Source organism: Rhinopithecus roxellana, chromosome 4, assembly GCF_007565055.1.
Source record: "Rhinopithecus roxellana isolate Shanxi Qingling chromosome 4, ASM756505v1, whole genome shotgun sequence".
Classification (NCBI taxonomy): Eukaryota; Metazoa; Chordata; class Mammalia; order Primates; family Cercopithecidae; genus Rhinopithecus; species Rhinopithecus roxellana.
The window spans coordinates 8,893,534-8,914,208 of NC_044552.1; the positions used below are offsets into that span (position 1 = coordinate 8,893,534).

General features: G+C 37.0%; 1 protein-coding gene across 1 annotated transcript in view; it reads right to left on the reverse strand.

The window, feature by feature from the left end:
- SYCP2L (synaptonemal complex protein 2 like) overlaps positions 1 to 20,675 on the reverse strand; it is an 81,696-nt gene that overhangs the window by 14,904 nt on the left and 46,117 nt on the right. Inside the window, exons 20-24 of the mRNA XM_010357163.2 lie at positions 20,307 to 20,436; positions 14,252 to 14,325; positions 14,027 to 14,096; positions 1,412 to 1,513; positions 389 to 495 (exon numbers count right to left, since the gene is read on the reverse strand). Of these exons, the coding sequence (XP_010355465.1) occupies positions 389 to 495; positions 1,412 to 1,513; positions 14,027 to 14,096; positions 14,252 to 14,325; positions 20,307 to 20,436 (483 nt within the window). The remainder of the gene's footprint in view (positions 1 to 388; positions 496 to 1,411; positions 1,514 to 14,026; positions 14,097 to 14,251; positions 14,326 to 20,306; positions 20,437 to 20,675) is intronic.

The window sequence follows — 20,675 nt, forward strand, 5'->3', positions numbered from 1 at the left end:
AACATATCCATCACTTCACATAGTTACCTTCTTGGGGGTGATGGTGGTAGGAATACTTAAGATACACTCTCTCAGCAAATTTCAAGTATACAGTACATTATCACTAACTATAGTGATGTTATGTTATAGGTTAGGTCTCCTATGCTGTATGTTAGGTCTCCAGAACTTACTAACTTGTAACTGAAAGTTTGTATGCTCCATCCAATATCTCCCATTTCCCCTACCCTGACCCTGGGGGTAACCACCATTCTACTCCCTGTTTCTGAGTTCAACTTTTTTTAGATTTCAATATAAGTGAGACCATGCAGTACTCTCTGGCTTATTTCACTTAGCATAATGTCCTCCAGATTCATAACACTCTCGTTTTTTACGCTTTGTGGACTATTACCTCGAATTTTCTTTCCAGTTTTCCAGAGAAGTTTTCAAAGGTTGGGAGAATGGCAGAACTGTTCAAGTTCTCCGGCACAACTTCTAGGGATGAAGTGGAAATTCCTTCTGGAAAACAAAAATAAAACATTGAATAAAACTAACAAAGTGTTCAAACTAGACTTGCTCAATTCATCAGTTGCCCAGAGGATGAGTTATTTGGAAGCACAGATGCGAACCATGGAAGCCCTGCTGACTGCCCGGACATGACCTCGTTCCCTGGCAAGTGCTCATTTCTTCCAGACCTTCCCAGCACTTGAAATCAGGGCATCTGGCCTTCTGTCTAAGAAGCAGGCCAAGGTGTTGTAAGAGGTTCTAAGGAGGACATATGGCTAGGGTATTTCTCTGGTGTAACCACTCCTGGGTGCCCCTTGCTTGCAAGGGGTCTGGTGCTGTTCTGAGGGATTTGCAAGCATCAATTCTTTTAAGTCTCACAAAAATTGTGTGAAGTAGGTACTGTCAGGATTTCCGTTTAACGGAGCTCACATAAATTTTGCGTGCTCATGCCAGCAGCTCCTGGATTCAAATTCAGGCTGTCTGGAATCAATGCTTTCAAATCTGTTGTGTGGGAGCCCTTTGTTTCAAAATGTATGGTACTGTTTGTCCAGAAGGCCATCCTCAAACATGCAGACATTCCAGATCATTCTTCTTAATCGGTATAGATATTTCACACACAAAAATTTGGTTAATAACTATCAACTGTATCAGAGACCTGCAACTTTAGGAATGCTTGGGCCCTGAAAATTGCCAGAAGGAAGAGTTAAGAGGAAGAAATAAAAATGCTAGGGGATAATGGCACTTGCTTTTATCTATAATTTGTGCAACAATTTACTTGTCTCCGAAAGCACACAAAGCTTAGATTTTAGGATTTTGTAGCTACTATGATCTTAAAACTATACCTCCCTTGTAATTCATGTTGGTACATCCTGTGCTGACCCACTTATCCCACTCCTACTTGAACCACTGGCTGGGTGCATGATGTTACCTGGCAACTCTCTTTCTTCTGTTATTGAGAAAGGGGATCCTGGAGCAACCTCTTCTTCCAATCTTGATTGTTTTGACTTAGCAAAACTACCTTCTGGTATGTCTAAAGGCAAACAGAGCAAATTTCCTTTTGACTCAAAATTATCTTGTTCATTTTTTGGCAGTTAATATCTAACTTTGACGAGTAGCATCTGAAACTTGTCCTCTGCCTGTTGCTAATGAGTTACTCGGTGCATTAACTAGGCACAGCCCAAGTATCAAAGCACGATGTCCACTGATACCTGAACATGGAAACAGGCATCCGTTTGATGAGCTCAGTTACGTTTAGGAACCCTCTGCTTAGCGCAGACCACTCACTAAGCAGAGCGTTCCTAAGTGAAGCAGTAATGGTAGACATCAAAAGCAACGTTTCCAGGGTTCTGAGCTAAACAGCAAGACAGCAAGGTTACCAGGCAGATGGGCCTTTGGAAGTGCTTCAGCTCACATCCTGGAGCGCGCCATCTGCTGGTGACACTGGCACATCTGCGGTATGCTGAAGGCTACATCATAAACGAGGCCATCTTCCCTCCTCACAGCTCAAGTGATTTTGAGAGACCCGAACGCAGATTCCCATTTCAATTCAGCATAACACTAAATATTTTCTATGCTGATGTTCACTTTTATCCCAGACATGTCTGGTCCTCACCTGGGCCCTCCCAGTCTTATCAATGGCACCACCATGGTTCACAGAGCCCTGGCGTTATGCTCAACTCCTCCTTTTCTTTGTTGCCCGCTTCTCCTCCATCCTCAAGGTTCTGCCTATGGAATGAATCCCTCCCTTTCTGAGTTCCTGCCCAAGGCCATCTCCCTGGAGGAAATCCTAAATCCTTCACCTTCAATTGTCACTTCCAAATCTCTCTCTTGCCTGAGCTCTCTCAAGCGGCCAACTTGTGTCTCCAAGTATTCGACATCTTTATTTCAAACCCCACTCAAGTCTATCCCTCCCCACCTGAACCACTCTCTCTCCCCCACCATACCTTTAGTTGTGACATCATCTGACTTCTCTTTTGTCACACGCCTGTCTAGTTGCTGTTGATTTTTCTCTCTGAAAGTTCTGGAATTCAATTTCACTAATTCATTCCATGAATATGTGGACATTACTATGTGCGAGAGGCAGGGCAATGCGGCTAGCAGATAGCGAGAGGTAAAGAGGCAAGTGACCTTTCCTCCACTCTGCTCCTGATCTCCCGGTCTCCTTGTAGTTCCTCGGACATCCCTGGCACAGTCTTACCTCAAGGCCTTTGCACTTGAGACTTCTTCTGACCAGAGTACTTCCCCATAGATCTGCACCAAGGATTTCTCCATCCATCTAACCTTAACTTTCAATGTAACCTCCCAACTCTTCACACTCTCTTCCCAGCTTAATTTTCTTATCAGCCTTTATCACATACAACATACTACATGTTTTACTTGTCCATCATCTGTCTCCCACACTAGAGGGTAAAGCCCAACGAGGGCAGGCATTTTGTTTTCTTCACTACCATATCCCTGACACCGACAGAAGTGTCTGGCACATAGTAGACACTCAATAAATATTTGTTCAATAAATGAATAGATGAATGCTGCAGAATACCCAAGCTCCTACAAATAAAACACCTGATATGCCCAATGGAGATCTCAATACAACAGATAAGAGTTTATTTCAATTCTGTTATTCTAATTCTCCTAGTGGTGAGGGTAGAGGTAGAGAAACAGCACGAGCTTTAGAGACCTAAATAGCCACTATATATTTGCTATAGTGCCAGGCTTTGGGCTATTGCTACAAATTTGCCACCAAGCAAATAAAAGTTCCAGAAGCGGCAGAACAGGCAGTAAGGAAAAGAAACTGCCTGTATTAATAGACAAATAGCTATGAATACATTTAACACTTTAAGACAAATAGCAATTAATACATTTAGCACTTCAAGATCTGATAAAACTATCTTTTGGAGGAAGCTATAAATATATGAATTTGGAAAAAAAGAAAATGGTGAACAAGAGAGGTAATACCAATTGAGAGAGAAAAAGGATTATCGCAAAGCAAAAAGGACTAAACCGGTAATAATAGTAACTAGTAATAACTATTCAGGACAGACCTCATGGGACACCCTAATTAGTATTCTATAATAGTACTTTCATAAACTGAAACATTCATTAGAGATCACATTTCCATTCTGCAGAACTTAGAAAAGAAAGAGCCAGTATCTAGCCTCTCTGTAATAAAAAAAAGAAAAGACACACATTAAGAAATACTCTTATTTGTGAGAGGCATCTTATAGAGGAGCTAGGACCTCTTTTCTTCCCATTGCACTTAGACTTAGGTGTGTCCATTTGTTGGAAAGGTTTGGATGGATATTTTCTGGGGGGATCCCATCATTTCAAGGGCAAAGATTTTTAAAAATCAAAAAAAGAACGAATTACAACTCTATCCTTTTCTTTTAGCCTCAAGGCAAACAACATTCATGCTTGCATCTTCTGTGGTGTCTATACCCCAGTCAGGGCCAAAAGAAACCACTTAAAAAGGATTCCACCTGGCCTCAATTAGGCACTGATCAACAATCACCATGTTTCTTGTCCTTACTGCCTGTTCTACCCCTTCTGGAACTTCTTTTTTTTTTCCTTGGTGGCACATTTATAGCAATAACCCAAAGCTTGGCCTTGAATTTCAATCCTCCCCCCTTCCCCGCCCACCGAGCGTACCTGGGGCAAAGCAAGGCATCTGTCAGCACAGACGCTAGTTACATCCACCAAAGACAGAAGTCCAGGAACATCATGTAAATAACCTGGTCACCCCTTGAATGAATTACGCAGAATCCGTGAACCTACTAACAAGGGATCATCCAGATAGATGGCTTCAGAGACACAGAAATCACTAGACTTCCAGAAACCTTCTTCAAAGTGGCAGTGCTGGTGAAGTTCTTTATCTGTACCAAAGGCATGGCTCTCCAGGGAGCACAGGCTCCTGCACAAGAACCAGCACTTCATCAGGAGAGGCTGCAAGTCCTAAGTGATGTCCTTGGCTCAGTTTTGTTTCCACAGTAACCGTATGCTGCTTTTCACTGTCATGTGTCAATGTTTTCATAACAGAGTTAAAACTACATACAGAAAACACCTCAAAAATAAACACAAACGTAGTCATCTTAAAAGAACGTGAAATCTGTGTGTATGTGTTGGTGGCTATAAGGAGGGTGTTCTCCTGCTCTCACAAGAACCCGGCTTTCTTCATTTCCAAGAAAAGTGAAGACAGGTACGATCTGAGGAGCTTCTGAACTTCTCCTGGGTGGCCAACTGGGCACAAGTTTCAGTGAATGTATGTTTGGCATCTGTGTTGTATTTTTCAACTTGCAAAACTTCTGTTAAAAGCAATGTTTAATGCCAGACCAGAACCAATCCTGTGGTTAACCAGCCAAGTTCCCCTAAGTTAAGGCATTTTTTGAAACCCTGCTCTGAAGTGACATCCTGTGGTAAACAATGATAAAGGCCAACAGTCTTTACTGAGCAAGAACAGAATCTACTGAAAGATCCTCCATGTAGTTTTTACAACGCTTTCCCAATGCAAGTGCTTTGTTTACCGATGTTTATTAAGTGCTAAGAGTATGACAATTTAAAGACTATTTTTACTGTTGAATACTCAGTCTGATGGGGACTACTAAATATCTTTTGTATAGACTAATACAATTAAAAATGGATAACTCAATTGATAATAAATATTTGTGACTACATATACATGCTTAAATATGGAATCAAGCAGAGTTTCATTATTAAATGTTGGGTTTTTTGTTTCATTTGAGACAGGATCTTGCTTTGTCACCCAGGCTGGAATAGAGTAGCACAATCACGGCTCCCTGCAGCCTCATCCTCCCAAGCTCAACCACCCCCATGTGAGCCTCTAGAGTAGATGGGAACACAGGGACATGCCACCATGCCTAGCTAATATTTTTGTAATTTTTGTAGAGACAGGCTCTATGTCGCCCAGGCTGCTCTTGAACTCCTGGGCTCAAGCAATCTTCCTGCCTTGGCCTCCCAAAGTTCTGGGATTACAGGCATAAGCCACCATGCCCAGCCTTAAATGTTGGGTTTTCTAACTTTCTTACTCCGTTCCCTTGACAAATACTTATGGAGTGTATCTATATGCCAGGCACTGAGCTAGGAAGGGGCTATCTTCTTGACTCCTTCCTGATTCTGGAGACCTCTCCAAGAAGGTAGGTGATGGCAAAATTCAGAATCTTAAAAAAAAAATTATCCTCTGGCTGGGCGTGTGGCTCATGCCTGTAATCCCAGCACTTTGGGAGGCTGAGGTGACAGATTGCTTGAGTCCAAGAGTTCAAAACCAGCCTGGCCAACATGTCAAATCCCTGTCTCTACAAAAATTACAAAAATTCATTGGGCGTGGTGGCATGCACCTGTAGTCCCACCTACTAGGGAGGCTGAGGTGGGAGGATTGCTTGAACCTGGGAGATCAAAGGCTGCAGTGACTCAAAACTGTGCCACTGCACTCCAGCCTGTCTGAGGGTCCCTCTGACACACATCTCTTCTTCTCTCCCAGCTTCTGTTGGAGTGCTGGAGGAGAGGGAGTTAAGGGAAGGGCTCCTGCTGATCGTACTATAAAAAGGAAAGACCAGTTGGACCTTAGACTCTATTTTCCAAAGGAAACATCAATCCTGTAATGAAAATGCTGAAAATATTTTTTAGAGTAATTCAGGCAAAAAGAACAAAAGGACAGTGATACCAGGAGGAAAGATGCAAAAAGGAATTGTGAGCAAAATGATTAAATCTGAGTGTAAATCTAATAAAACACTGAGTGAAGTAATACCAACAGAAAACATTTTATGAATTAGAAAAACTAGAGAAGGAGCTAAATTGTCAGAAGAATAAATACAACACAGAATGCTCATGAAATTTGGATACAGTTTTCAACCATAAGGCAAGTCCAACTGGGCCTTAATATAAGCCCCAATAAATTCTAAACAATATTGCACAGACTGTGTTTCTCTGACTGTCTTGCAAAAAGTTAGCAAAAGGTAATGAAATACCTTTAAAATAACTCGTATGTTTGGAAACTAAATGTTCAAAAATGTGATTGAAGTTAGTGTTTGAAGGTCCTGCTTCTATTTGGAATATGGTAAAAATATTAACTTGAAGCTTTTAAAAGTGTGTGTGTTAAAATTTCTAGGGTTAACTTTAGAAATAGGGGATGAAAACTTCCAAACTAGGAAAAAGGGGAAATTGATTAAAAATTATAACTCTAGATGAAGACAAGGACAGAAAGAATGAGAATGTCGGACAAAGACAAGAAAACTCAATCCAAATATATCAATGGAAGCACAACGGATTAATTGTTCCTATTAAAAGAGATGGTCAGATCAGACTTTTTAAAATCCAGGTAAAAGCTCTTTATGTGATAGCAATTCACAAGGGTGAAAAAAAGATTGAAGATGAAGAGTCACTTCCTGATGCACCTAGTAGCACTGCCTCAAAACATATAATATACAACAAAGGGAAACAGATAAGTACATACAGAACACTCATGAAATTTGGATACCGTTTTCAGCCATAAGGCAAGTCCAGTTAGGCCTTAACATAAGCCCCAGTAAATTATAAGGGAAAGATACTGTACAGACTGTGTTTCTCTGACCATGTTGCAAACAGTTAGCAATAAGTAACAGAAGTATCCCATATGCTTGGAAACTACATTAAATTTTACTAAATAACTGGGTTTTTAAAAATACATAAAAAGGAAGAACTACTAAGCACTGATGGTAACAAAAGCACTAATATCAAAATGTGATAGAGCCAAAGCATTCCTAAGAAAACTTAAATGCATTTATCAAGAAAACAGAAAGGTTAAAAACAAATGAGTATTTAACTCAAAAGCTGGAAAAAGAACATCAGAATAAATGCAAAGATATAAGAAGTAAAAATTTTTAAAAAGCAGATAACAACAGAAGATAAAACAATAGAAATAAAAACAGAGAAGAGTAACAAACCAAAAGACCAATTCTTTAAAAGATGGACCTCTAGTAAAACTTATCAAGAGTAAAAGATACAAATAAGCATGTACACAATATAAAGGAAACAACTACAATGATTAAAATTAAATTAAACATTAAGAAGCACACTAAAAAATATGATGCTGAGACATTCCTAGAAAAATACATAATTCCAAAACTGACCCAAGAAGAAATAGAGAACTTGAGTATATCAGTGACTACTAAGGAAATTGAAATAACATTTTCCCATCCCCCAAATTCCCAGGTGGTTTTATAAACTTTTAAAAAATAGTTAGTTTTTATCTTATATAAACTTTTCCAGCAAGAGAGAGAGCTGCCTAGCCTCCATCCACAGGCTAGTGTGACACTGATTCCAATGCCAGATAATAGCAGTAGGAGAAAAGTACAGGTTTGTTCCACTCATGAACATAGATGTAAAGTTTATTAATAAGGTATTCACTAAATAAGTCCAACAATGTATCTTTTTTAAAACATACCACGAACAAATGAGGTTTATCCCAGGAACACAAGTATGGCTGAGCAACATAATACCTATTGATATAATTTGTCATATTAATAAGCAAAAGGACCACCATACCCTTCTATTGTCTGTTACTATGAGTTGTACTTTTTAAAATTCCACATATAAGTAAAATTATGCAGCCCTGGTCTGTGTTTGGCTTCTTTCACTTAGCATAGAAGGATGGTTACCTTCAGGAATCAAGGGGTTGGGAAAATGGGGAGATGTTGGTCAAAGGGCATAAACTTTCAGTTATTAAATGAATAAGTTCTAGAGACCTGAGATATACAATGGTGACTACAGCTAATAATAATGTATATGTACTTGAAACCAGCCGAGAGAGTAGATCTTTATTATTAACACACACATATATACACACACACAAAGATAACTATGTGAGTGATATGTAAATTAGCTTGATTATGGTAATCATTTCACAATGCATATGCATAACAAAATATCACATTACATACTGTAAATATATACAATTTTTATTTGCCAATTATTCCTCAATAAAGCTGGAGGGAAAAAAGAAACCAAAGGAGAAAATTCATTTGATTATCTTAGTTGATACAGAAAAATGCATTTCATAAAGTTCAATACTTATTTATGATTTTTTAAAAACTCAGCAAATTATGAGTAGAAAGGAACTTCTTTAATCTGGTAAAAATTCGATACCAAAAATCTACCACAAACATTTTACTTAACAGAGAAACTTTAGATGCATTTGCTATAAGATTAGAAAAAAGACAAGGATGCAGATTTTCACTGCTATGTTTAAAACATACTAAAGATATTAGCCAATGCTATGAAGAACGAAAAATAAGAGATGTAAGTATCAGAAGAGGAGAAAGAATCTATCATTTTTTGCAAGTAATAGAATCATCTACTCAGGACAACTACGAGAATCAACAGATAAATTATTTGACTTAATAAGAGTTCAGCAAGGTTGCCAGATACAGGGTTATTTTATAAAAATCAACAGTATCGCTCTACTTTAGCAACAACAAATATTAGAACAATAGTAAAACAACATAAATATCTAAGAATTACCCCAAAATACATTAGCCCTTCATAGAGAAAACTTTAAAACTCAATAAAGGACGCAGACAATGACACAGACCAATAGAGAGACATTTCATACTTTTGTGTGGGATGGTTTAATATTTTAAAGATGTCACTTCTCTTCAAGTTAACTTATATATGTAATGCAATTTCTATCAAAATTCCAGTGAACTTAAGTAACTTGATCAACTCAGTCTAAATTTATATGAAAAAAATAAAAAGTCCCTTGAACAACTAAAGTCAACTTTGAAAAAGAGGGAAGAAGATTAACTATTCTATTTAAACAAAGAAAAACAAGCTTAAAAATATCTTCAGGGAGGCTGGGCGCGGTGGCTCACACCTGTAATCCCAGCACTTTGGGAGGCTGAGGCGGGCGGATCACAAGGTCAGGAGATCGAGACCATCCTGGCTAACACGGTGAAGCCTCGTCTCTACTAAAAATACAAACATTTAGCTGGGCAGGTGTGGTGGTGGATGCCTGTAGTCCCAGCTACTCGGGAGGCTGAGGCAGGAGAATGGTGTGAACCCAGGAGGCGGAGCTTGCAGTGAGCTGAGATGGCGCCACTGCACTCCAGCCTGGGTGACAGAGCGAGACTCCATCTCAAAAAAAAAAAAAAAAAAAAAAGTCTTCAGGGAATAGGAACTACACAAAAGGACCTAGCAGCTCTAGAAAGGACCAAACAACTTCTAGAAATAAAAAAATATAATAAACATTCAATGATAGGTCCAGTATTAGATACTGGTGAATAGGTAGTTGTGAAAAACAGATGAAATTATCTAGCATGCGAATAAAGTGAAGGAATAGAAAATATGTAGGAGTGGCTAAAAGATGTAGAATCTAGTTGGAGTTCAAGCAGGAGAAAGAAGAATGAGCCAAAAGCAATACTTGAGGAGATAATGACTGAGAATTTTCCAGAACTGATGAAAAACATGTGATATTCCAGATTCCCTACAAATGCCAAGGAACATAAACAAAAAGGTTTTTCTTACCTAGATGTATTTAGACTTACTTAGACAAATTTTAATAAGTGGAACATTACCAAGGATAAATGGGAAAAATCTTATATATATTCAGAAGGAGGAAAAAAAGGACAAATTACCTTTGAAGAGTGACTGGTAGATTGACAGCTAAATTTTCATCAGAAAGAATAGAAAACAAAAAACAACTGAATAATTTACTTGATGTATGATAGAAAAAGGTTTGCCAACATGGTATTCTTCACCCAGCAAAATTCAAGAATAAGGGTTGAATGGGCATTTTCATAAAGCAAAAATTTAACCTCAAGTTTTAAAATAAAGAACACCAACACATTATGTGGTTGGGGTAGGCCAATGGAATTCAAGGATCTTAGATCTATATAATCTGGAGGAAAAGTAACAGTAAATTAAATTTAGGCTTAGAAATTTACACATTATGTAAAAGTCACACTAGATTAATACTAAATTAAATTTAGACTTAGAATTTTACACATTATGGTTTCTAAGTTAATCAGTAAATGAAAAAAGAGAGTATATAACTACAAATGAGTAGAGGTAAAAATACAATAAAAATACTTACTCAAAATGAAAAGAATGAGAGAAAGAAAACAAAAGGGTTGGGGCACACAGAAAGTACTAAACAAATTAGTAGATATAATCCAAATATGGGGGGAAGTGCATGAAATGTAAATGGACTAAATACTCCAGTTAAAAGACATACTATGAAATGAGGGGCAAGGAAGTCCAACTACAGGCTGTTTACAAGTTATATATATAACAATATATAACATTAGGAAACACATATGCATATGTCAGTCATAAGAAGACTTTTAGAAATTATACCATGCAAATTCTAAACAAAATAAACAGACTTTAAGACAAAAACATGACCAGATATAGGGGTCATCACTTCATAATGATAAGAGTTTTAATATGCCATAAGGTAAATACACAATAAGGTAACTATTTTACTTTTATCTAAAGACTTATTCTTTTTTTGTTTGTTTTTTTTTTTGAGATGGAGTCTCTGTTGCCCAGACTGGAGTGCCATGGTCATGACCTTGGCTGACCACAACCTCTGCCTCCTGGGTTCAAGTGATTCTCTTGCCTCAGCCTCACGAGTAGCTGGGATTACAGGCATGCGCCACCACACCTAGCTAATTTTTGTATTTTTAGTAGAGACAGGGTTTCACCATGTTGGTCAGGCTGGTCTTGAACTCTTGACCTCAAGTGATCCACCTGCCTCAGCCTCCCAAAGTGCTGGGATTACAGGTGTGAGCCACCACGCCTGGCCTACAGACTTATTCTTTAGAAAAAAGATTTGTAGGAAACAAAAATTGAACAGAACCAGAAGAAAAAACTGGCAAATCTGCAATCATAATGAAAGGTTTTAATACACTTCTCTCAGCACTTGATATAATAAGTAGACTGATTAAAAAATAGTAAGAATATAAGATTTGAGGAACATAGTTAAGAAAAGTAACCTAATGAATATACATATATAGAGAGACACTGTACCCAATGATTGTGAAATATACTCTTTTAACCACAAATTAATATTTTTAAGAATTGGCATATACTAAGCCATAAAGTACATCTCAAAATTTCAAAAGGCATAATCATACAGACTATGTTCTCTAGTCACAATGCAATCAAACTAGAAAACAATAACCAAAAGACAGCTAAGAACTCCTATACCACTAAGAATTAACAAATATATTTCTAACCAACATCTGGGTCAATAAAGAAATAAAAAATAATAATATTTTAGGCCGGGCATGGTGGCTCATGCCTATAATCTCAGCACTTTGGGAGTCCAAGGCAGGCAGATCACCTGAGGTCAGGAGTTCAAGACCAGCCCGGCCAACATGGCGAAACCCCGCCTCTATTAAAAATACAAAATTAGTCAGGCATGGTAGCACATGCCTGTAATCCCAGATACTCGGGAGGCTGAAGCAGGAGAATTGCTTGAACCCGGGAGACGGAGGCTGCAATGAGCCAAGATCACGCCACTGCACTCCAGCCTGGGTGACAGAGTGAGACTCTGTCTCAAAATAAAATAAAATTAAAAATTAAAAAATTAAAAATAATATTTTAAAGTAAATAATGACAAATATTATATATTATAATGTGTGAGATTCACCTAAAGCAGTACTTAGAGAGAAATGAATAGCATTAAATGTAGTAATATAGGAAATAATATATGATCATATGTTTTTGGTAAGAATTTCATATGACTAACCACAGAGAAAAGATTGATGAAATAGAATTTACTAAAATTAAAAGCTTTGGTTTATCAAAAAAGCAATCTTAAACACATTATACAGAGAGAGAAGTACAGACCACACAGTGGAAGAAGATATTTACAAGCCACATAATCAAGGACGAATGTCCAGAATGTATTACGAAGAATTCCTAGGAATCAATATAAGAAGATAATTCTATATACAACTAGGCAAGACATGATAGACACTACACAAAAGAGGAAATTGAAATGGCTAATAAACACATAAAATTATGCTAAACTTCAATCAGGGATATTTGAATTAAAACTTCAGTGTCCACACACACACACATCAGAAATTTGAAATACCAAGTGTTGGTGAGGATGTAAAGCAACAGGGCTCTCATACACAGCTAGTGGGAAAGTAAGAGATACAGTCACTTTGAGAAAGTTTGGCATATGTAAAATTGTTAAAGGTATGCATATTCTGTAACCCAGCAATTATACTCCTAAAAATGTACCTAGACAAGATTTTTAACATGTGTATCAGGAGAAATGTGCATGATTCTTCATAGTGGCATTATTTCTAACAATCCAAACTGCAAAAATCCAAATATCCCACAGTACTGGAATGGATTTTTAAATGTGGTATTTTCATGTAACTGAATGCTAAAGAAATATACTTCACTTACACATATTAGCATGGATGGATCTCACAAATGATTGAGCAAAAGAAGCCATATATAATATATACAGTATAATGTCATTTGTTTACATTTAAAATCAGATAAAACTAAACTGTATATTATTTAGGGATACATACAGAGAAAGCAAAAGTATAAAAAGAAGTAACTGAAGGGTTTTTACAAAAGTCCTAAGTCATTACCTCTATGAGGGATGAAAGAAATTAATAAGTAACAATCACGTATGGAAGGATTATAAGCCAATGGCAATTTTCTAGTTCCCAATCTGAGCTGTGGTTACACAGATGTTCTCTTTATAGTCATTCTTTAAACTGTACACATCTGACTATCTCTTCTGAATGTATGGTATTTCTCACAACGCACAAATGAACAAAAAAGCAGAGATTCAGACATAAAATTAAAGGGAGGGGGTGGGAGGGGTTTCAGGTAAAGCATACCAGGATTTTGAAAGCAATAGTAATGTTATATTTCTAAAACTGGATGATGGCTTGCAGATATTTGTTGCATTAATTTTCTAAATAGCCTACACATATTTATAACCAGTTGAATCCTTTCGATATGTAATTTTTAAAAGTAGAGAAAAAATGCAGTCAAGAAACATCATAAACAGTAGAAAAGTATTACATCATTACATTATATTATACACAACATTGTGAACCAGGCTGGGAATCTTTATACCACTGTTAACATGAGGAAATGAACTCAGAAGTTTTAATAATTTGACCACACAATGTTTTAGAACATTTCTTATAAACTGCAACTACATGCTTGAGAATGAAATAAGCTCTGGATGAGATCCTTAGGAAAGCAACCCCACTGTGCCCTCCTCTGAGGCTGGAGAGAAGGTGTGACTGGCTGGCGGGATTCAGGTCCCAGGCTATACCTTCCTTGGCACAAGAGGTCCTGGTTCCTGAATGGAGCCCCCCATTTTTCCTCCTAACCTTTATGAACATTTAGAACTAGTAAGCAGCTCACACTCCTCCCTCCACGGCCTGGCAAAAGTCACTGTGCAAAGTGACTTGATCTGCAATCTGAGTAACAGCCCAGTCTGCCAAAATCAGATTAATTTCATTTTATTCTGCCAAAAAACAAAAAAAAAAAAGGACAATTCTCTCACCTCTGTCTTCCAAATTTTGCAGCTTATGTTTCAAGCTAGTACTTTCCATTAGCGATTCTTGATTCACAATCTTAAAAACAAAACAGACCACAAATATATGTCCTTTATGGCAAAGCAGGAAACAGGTGGTGTTATATTACCCCGTCAAAAGGAATAGCCAATGTGTTATGCAAATATGACATTAATTCTGGAAAATCAGATGAATAACCAACAATTAAATAGTACCTTAGATATATTTTCTTCATCTCCTGGGTGCTCCAAGGAAGAAAGCTTGCTCAGCGAGTGAGGACCTTGAAGCTCTGGGCATTAGAGAGAAGTTTCAAGTGAATACATGCCAAGTAACAAAGCAATAAGAATTCACTATCATTCTAGATATTAAATCTCATCATCAAAAAAAGGGACACAGTTCTAAGTGAAACAAAAATCTACTGACTGTATCTTTCGGGACATGAATTCTTATTAGGTTTGTACATCTGTAGGTAAGATTAACAGCCAGTTACTTCAACTAGATCGGCACCTTAAAGAGCTGCCCATCTGGCCTCAAATAACATGGGCAGGGATTCTTCCACCTCTATCTTGTGATTCTTCTCTCCCTTAGAATCCCCTCCCTTATTGCCTCTTACTCTTTTTTGATGATTTGATATACATATACATGGTGTAATGATGATCACTTTTAAATCAATGAACACATCCATCACTGCCTGTGCTGTAGATCCCAGAACTTGTTCATGTTATGCCTGAAAGTTTATATCCTTCGAGGACCATCTCCTCTTTCCCCCCACCTCCTAGCACCTGGCAACCACTGTTCTACTCTGTTTCTATGGGTTTGACTTTTTTACATTCCGTGTATATGTGAGATTATATAGTATTTGTCCTTTAGTGACTAGCTTATTTCACTTAACATAATGACCTCCAGGTTTATCCATATTGTTGCATATGGCCTGATTTCCTTCTTAAGGCTGAATAGTATTCCATTGTTTATATATACCACATTTTCTATATTCATTCATCCACTGACTGATTTTTAGGCTGATTACACATCCTGGCTATTGTGAATAATGCTGCAATAAACATGGAAGTGCGGATATCTCTTCAAGATGCTGATTTTATCTCCTTTGGATATATACATGGAAGTGGGATTGATGGATTCTATACAATTCTAATTTTTTTGAGAAAACTCCATACTGTTTTCCACAATGGTTGCATCAATTTACATTCCCACCAACAATGTACAATTGTTCCCTTCTCTCCATACCCTTGCCAACACTTGTTATCTCTTGTCTTTTTGACAATAGCTATCTGGACAGGTGTGAGATATCACATTACGGTTTTGATTTGCATTTCTCTAGTGATCAATGATGTTGAGTATATATACCCACATTAGCTACTTGTGCATCTTTTTTGGAAAAATGTCTATCCAGCTTCTTTACCCATTTTTAATTAGGTTATGTGTTTTCTTGCTTTTGAGTTGTGGAAGTTATTTTGAATATTAACCCCTAACCTATTATCAGATATATGATTTGCAAATATTTTCTCCCATTCTTTAGGTTGTCTTTCCATTTGATTGATTGCTTTGTTGTGCACAAGATTTTTAGTATGACATAGTCCCAAAAGTTTATTGTGCTATTAGGGTTGTATGCAAAAAATCATTGCTAAGACCAATGTCAAAGAGCTGTTTCCCTATTTTTGTCTAGTAGTTGTACAGTTTTAAAGTCTTAATCTATTTTGAGTTGATTTTTGTATATGGTGAAAGAAAGAGGTCCAATTTCATTGTTTAGTATGTGGATAACCAGTTTTCCCAACACATTTATTGAAGAGGCTTTCCTTTCCACATTGTGTATTCTTGGTGCCCTTTTCAAAGATTAAGTGGCCATATATATGTGTAGGCTTATGTCTGGGCTCATAATGTTACCTTGGCCTTATGTGCCTGTCTCTATGGCAGTACTATACTGTTTTGATTACTATAGTTTTTAAATACACTTTGAAATCAGAAAGTGTGATGCCTCCAGCTGTATTCCTCTTTCTCAACATTGCTTTGGCTATTTAGGGTCTTTTGTGGTTCCATATAAATTTTAGGATAGTTTTTTCTATTTCTGTGAAAAATGCCAGTAGAAATTTGATAGCAATTGAATTGAATCTGTATATTGCTTTGGATAATGAGGACATTTTAACAATATTAATTCTTCCAATCCATGTACATAGGATATTCTTCCATTTATGTCTTCAATTAATTTCATCAATGTCTTATAGTTTTCAGATTATGATCTTTCATCTCCTTGGTTATTTTTGTGTTTTGTAAGCTATTATAAGTGAGATTTTTTCTTTTTTCTTTTTTTTGAGATGGAGTCTCACTGTGTCACCCAGGCTGAAGTGCAGTGGCATGATCTCAGCTCACTGCAACCTGTGCCTCCTGGGTTCAAGTGATTCTCCTGCCTCAGCCTCCCGAGTAGCTGGGACTACAAGGATGTGCCACCACGCTCGGCTAATTTTTTGTATTTTTAGTAGAGATGGGGTTTCACTGTGTCAGCTGGGATGGTCTTGATCTCCTGACCTCATGATCCGCCTGCCTCAGCGTCCCAAAGTGCTGGGATTACAGGCATGAGCCACCATACCTGGCCGAGATTTTCTTGATTTCTTTTTTAGTTTATTGTTAGTGTCTAGAAATGCAACTCATTTTTGTTTTGTTGTCGTTTTGTTGAAACCCGGAAGCAAACTCCACAACTGATTTTTGTATGTTTATTTTGTATCCTGCAATTTTACTGAATTCATTTATTAGTTCTAACAGTTTTTTGGTGAAGCCTTTAGGGTTTGATATATGTAAAATCGTGTCATCTTTAAACAAAAACAATTTAACATCTTCCAATTTTGATGTCTTTTATTTCTTTTTCTTGCCTGGATAGAACTGGGTAGGACTTCCAGTACTATGTTAAACAGAAGTGGCAAGAGTAGGCACCTTTGTCTTATTCCTGATCTTAGAGGAAAAGCTTTCAGCTTTTCACCAGTGAGTGGAATGCTGGCTATAGGCTTGTCATATATTGAGGTACATTCCATATGTACCTAATTTGTTGAGAGTTATTACAAAAGGATGTTAAATTTTGTCAAATGCTTTTTTGCATCTATTGAGATGATTTTAGGAATTTAACCTTCATTCTGTTAATGTGGTTTATCATATTTATTGATTTGTGTATGTGGAGCCTTCCTTGAATCTCAGGGATAAATCCTACTTTATCATGGTATATAGTCCTTTTAATGTGCTATTTAGTAAGTTTTGTTAGTATTTTTGAGGGTTTTTACATATATGTTCATCAGGAACATTGGTCTGTAATTTTCTTTTCTTGTAGCATTCTTACCTGGCTTTGACAAGAGGGTAAAGTTGGCCTCATAAAATGGGTTTGGAAGTGTTCTCTCCACCTCAGTTTTTCAGAAAAGTTTAAAAAGCACTGGTGTTCATTTTTCTTTAAACACTTGGTAGAGTTCACCAATGAAACCGTCTGGCCCTAGGCTACTCTCTGTTGGGAGGTTTGATTACTGATTTGATCCCTTTACTCATTATGGGTCTCTTCAGCTTTTCTATTTCTTCGTATTCAGTCTTGGTAGGTCATGTTTCTAGAAATTCATCCATTTCTTTTAGGTTATCCAATCTGTTGGTGTATAATTTGTTTGTTGTAATTGCTTATGATCCTTTGTAGTTCTGCAGTATCTGTTGTAATGTCTCCTTTTTCATACATAATGTTTTTTTCTTTTGAGTCCTCTCTCTTTTTCTCTTGGTTAGTCTAGCTAAATGTCTGTCAATTTCACTCTTTCCAAATACAAATTCTTAGTTTCATTGACCATTTCTATTGTCTTTCTAGTATCTATTTCATTTATTTATGCCTTAATATTTGTTATTTTCTTCGTTAAGCTGACTTTCAGTTTAGTTTCTTCTTTTTTCAGTTTCTTAAGGGGTGAAGTTATTTGAGATTTTTCTTTTTTCTTAATGTAGGTATTTATTGCTATAAACTTACCTTTTAACACTGCTCTTGCTGCATCCTGTAAATTTTGGTATGTTTCCATTTTCATTTATCTCAAGATTTTTAAATTTCCCTTTTCATTTTTTTGATCCATTGGTTATTCAGGAGTGTGTTGTTTAATTTCCATGTATTTGTGAATTTTCCAATCTTCCTGCTGTTATTATTTCTAGTTTCATACTGCTGTGATCAGAAAAGACCTCTAAGATTATTTCAGTCTTTCCAAATTTGTTAAGATGTATTTTGTGGCCCAACATACGATCAGTTCTGGAGAATGTCCCATGTGCACTGTGCACTGCAGAAGAGTATGTGTTCCACTGTGAGATGGAATGTTCTGTATATGTTAGTTAGATTCATCTGGTCTACTGTATTATTCAAGTCCACTGTTTTCTTATTGATTTTCTATCTGGATAATCTATGGACTGTTGAAGGTGGGGAAATTAAAGACCTCTGTTATTGTATTGCTATTTCCCTCTTCAGTTCTGTTAATATTTGCTTTATATATTTAGGTGCTGTAATGTTGGGTGCATATATATATTTACAATTGCTATTTCCTGTTGATGAATTAACCCTTTTATCATCATCTAGTCTTTGTCTCATGACAAATTTTGACAGAAAGTCTACTTTGCCTGATGTAGGTGTAGCCACATCCCTGCTCACTTTTGATTGCCATTTGCATGGAATATCTTTTTCCAACCCTTTACTTTCAGTTTATACCTGTCCTTAAGTTAAAGTGAGTCCCCTATAAACAGCATATTGCTGAATCTCATTTTTTTCTATCCATTCAACCACTCTGTGTCTTTCGATTGGAGAATTTACTCCATTTAAAGTAATTATTGGTAGGTAAGAACTTAGTATTGCCATTTTGTTGACTGTTACTTTTTGGTGGTAACTTTATTCCTTTCTTCCCTCTCTTGCTCTCTTCCTTCCTTTTATTTATTTATTTATTTTTTTTCTTTGTGAGATAGAGTCTCACTCTGTCACCCAGGCTGGAGTGCAGTGGCACAATCTCAGCTCACTGCAACCTCCACCACCCAGTTCAAGCAATTCTCCTCTCAGCCTCCCAAGCAGCTAGGACTACAGGCGCCTGCCACCACACCTGGTTAATTTTTGTATTTTTAGTAGAGATGAGATTTCACCGTATTGGTCAGGCTGGTCTCGAACTCCTGACCTTGGGTGATCTGCCTGCCTCAGCCTCCCAAAGTGTTGGGATTACAGGAGGGAGCCACTGCACCTGACCCCTTTTATTCTTTAATGTTACATTTTCCTCTCTACTTTTTTATTTTCCCTACTTATTTTCTTCCAGTGGCAGCTACACTAACAGATTGTTATTGAAGTACTTACTAAATATCATTGTATGCCTGGCAATGTACTGAACTGCAGAATGATAAACAATACTAATATTGTTATTAACAAACAAAATCATATTCTTAACAAACTTAAAAAAGGAGACAGCTAAAATAAAATACATTGAGGGTTAAGAAAAAGCCTATAGGTTAAGGGTGGGCAAACTCTGGCCCCCAAGCCAAATCCAGTCTGCTACCTCATTTTATAAATAAAGTTTTATGGAAAGACAGCTAGCCCATTGGCTTACATCTTATCCACGGCCAATTTTGTGCAACAACTGCACGGTTGAATAGTTACAACAGAAACCATATGGATCAAGGCCAGCTGTGGTGGCTCATGCCTGTAATCCCAGCACTTTGGGAGGGCAAGGTGGGCAGATCACTTGAGGTCAGGAGTTCCAGAACGGACTGGCCAACGTGGCAAAACTCCATCTCAACTAAAAATACAAAAGTTAGCCGGGTATGGGAGGCTGAGGCAGGAGAATTGCTTGAACCTGGGAGGCAGACGTTGCAGTGAGCTGGGATCACACCATTGCACTCCAGCCTGGGCGACAGAGCAAGACTCCATGTCAAAAAAAAAAAGACAAGAAAAATAAACCATATGGATCAAAAAGCAAAAAATAATTACTATTAGAACCTTACAAAAAATGTTTACCAACCCCTGCTACAGGTCATAATTTGAGATGTCTTGCTTCTTTAAAAAAAGAAGAGACCAGCAATTCTTGGGCACAAGCTCATCTCAAATGGCAAAGCAAAATTAAAACATCATATCCTCTGTTATTTTCTAATAAGAGACATTAAGGTAAAGAACAATGTTATCTTCATATTTTCTTTAATATATATTAAAATGAAAATGTTTTGTTTACTTCAAACTTCCTTTCCCGAATACAAATTTTTTTCTATATAAGTCAACAGAAAATCATGTACCTGTTTTCTGGGCAGAATCTTCAGGAGTCAAAAAAGCAAAACTATCTTGGAAGTTTTTTTCAGAAGTCTTTGGAGATACGGTGTTATTTTGATTGGGTACGTCTTTCTGTGATAGTGACAGAAGCTTAGCCTAAAATGTAGTATCTTTTTTAAGTGTTAACATTCATAACAATTCAAAACAAGTTATCAAAATACTCTAAGACATTTTCAATATTACTTTAAGAAGCTTAAGTATTAGATTTACTCCATTTGAAAATAAATGCTAATTCTATTCAGAATTTCTGTGTGTTTTTAGTTGAGGGGTGGATATTAGCTTAATGACATGGTACTGAATCTGAACTAGATCATTTATTCTTTCAGGAGATACAG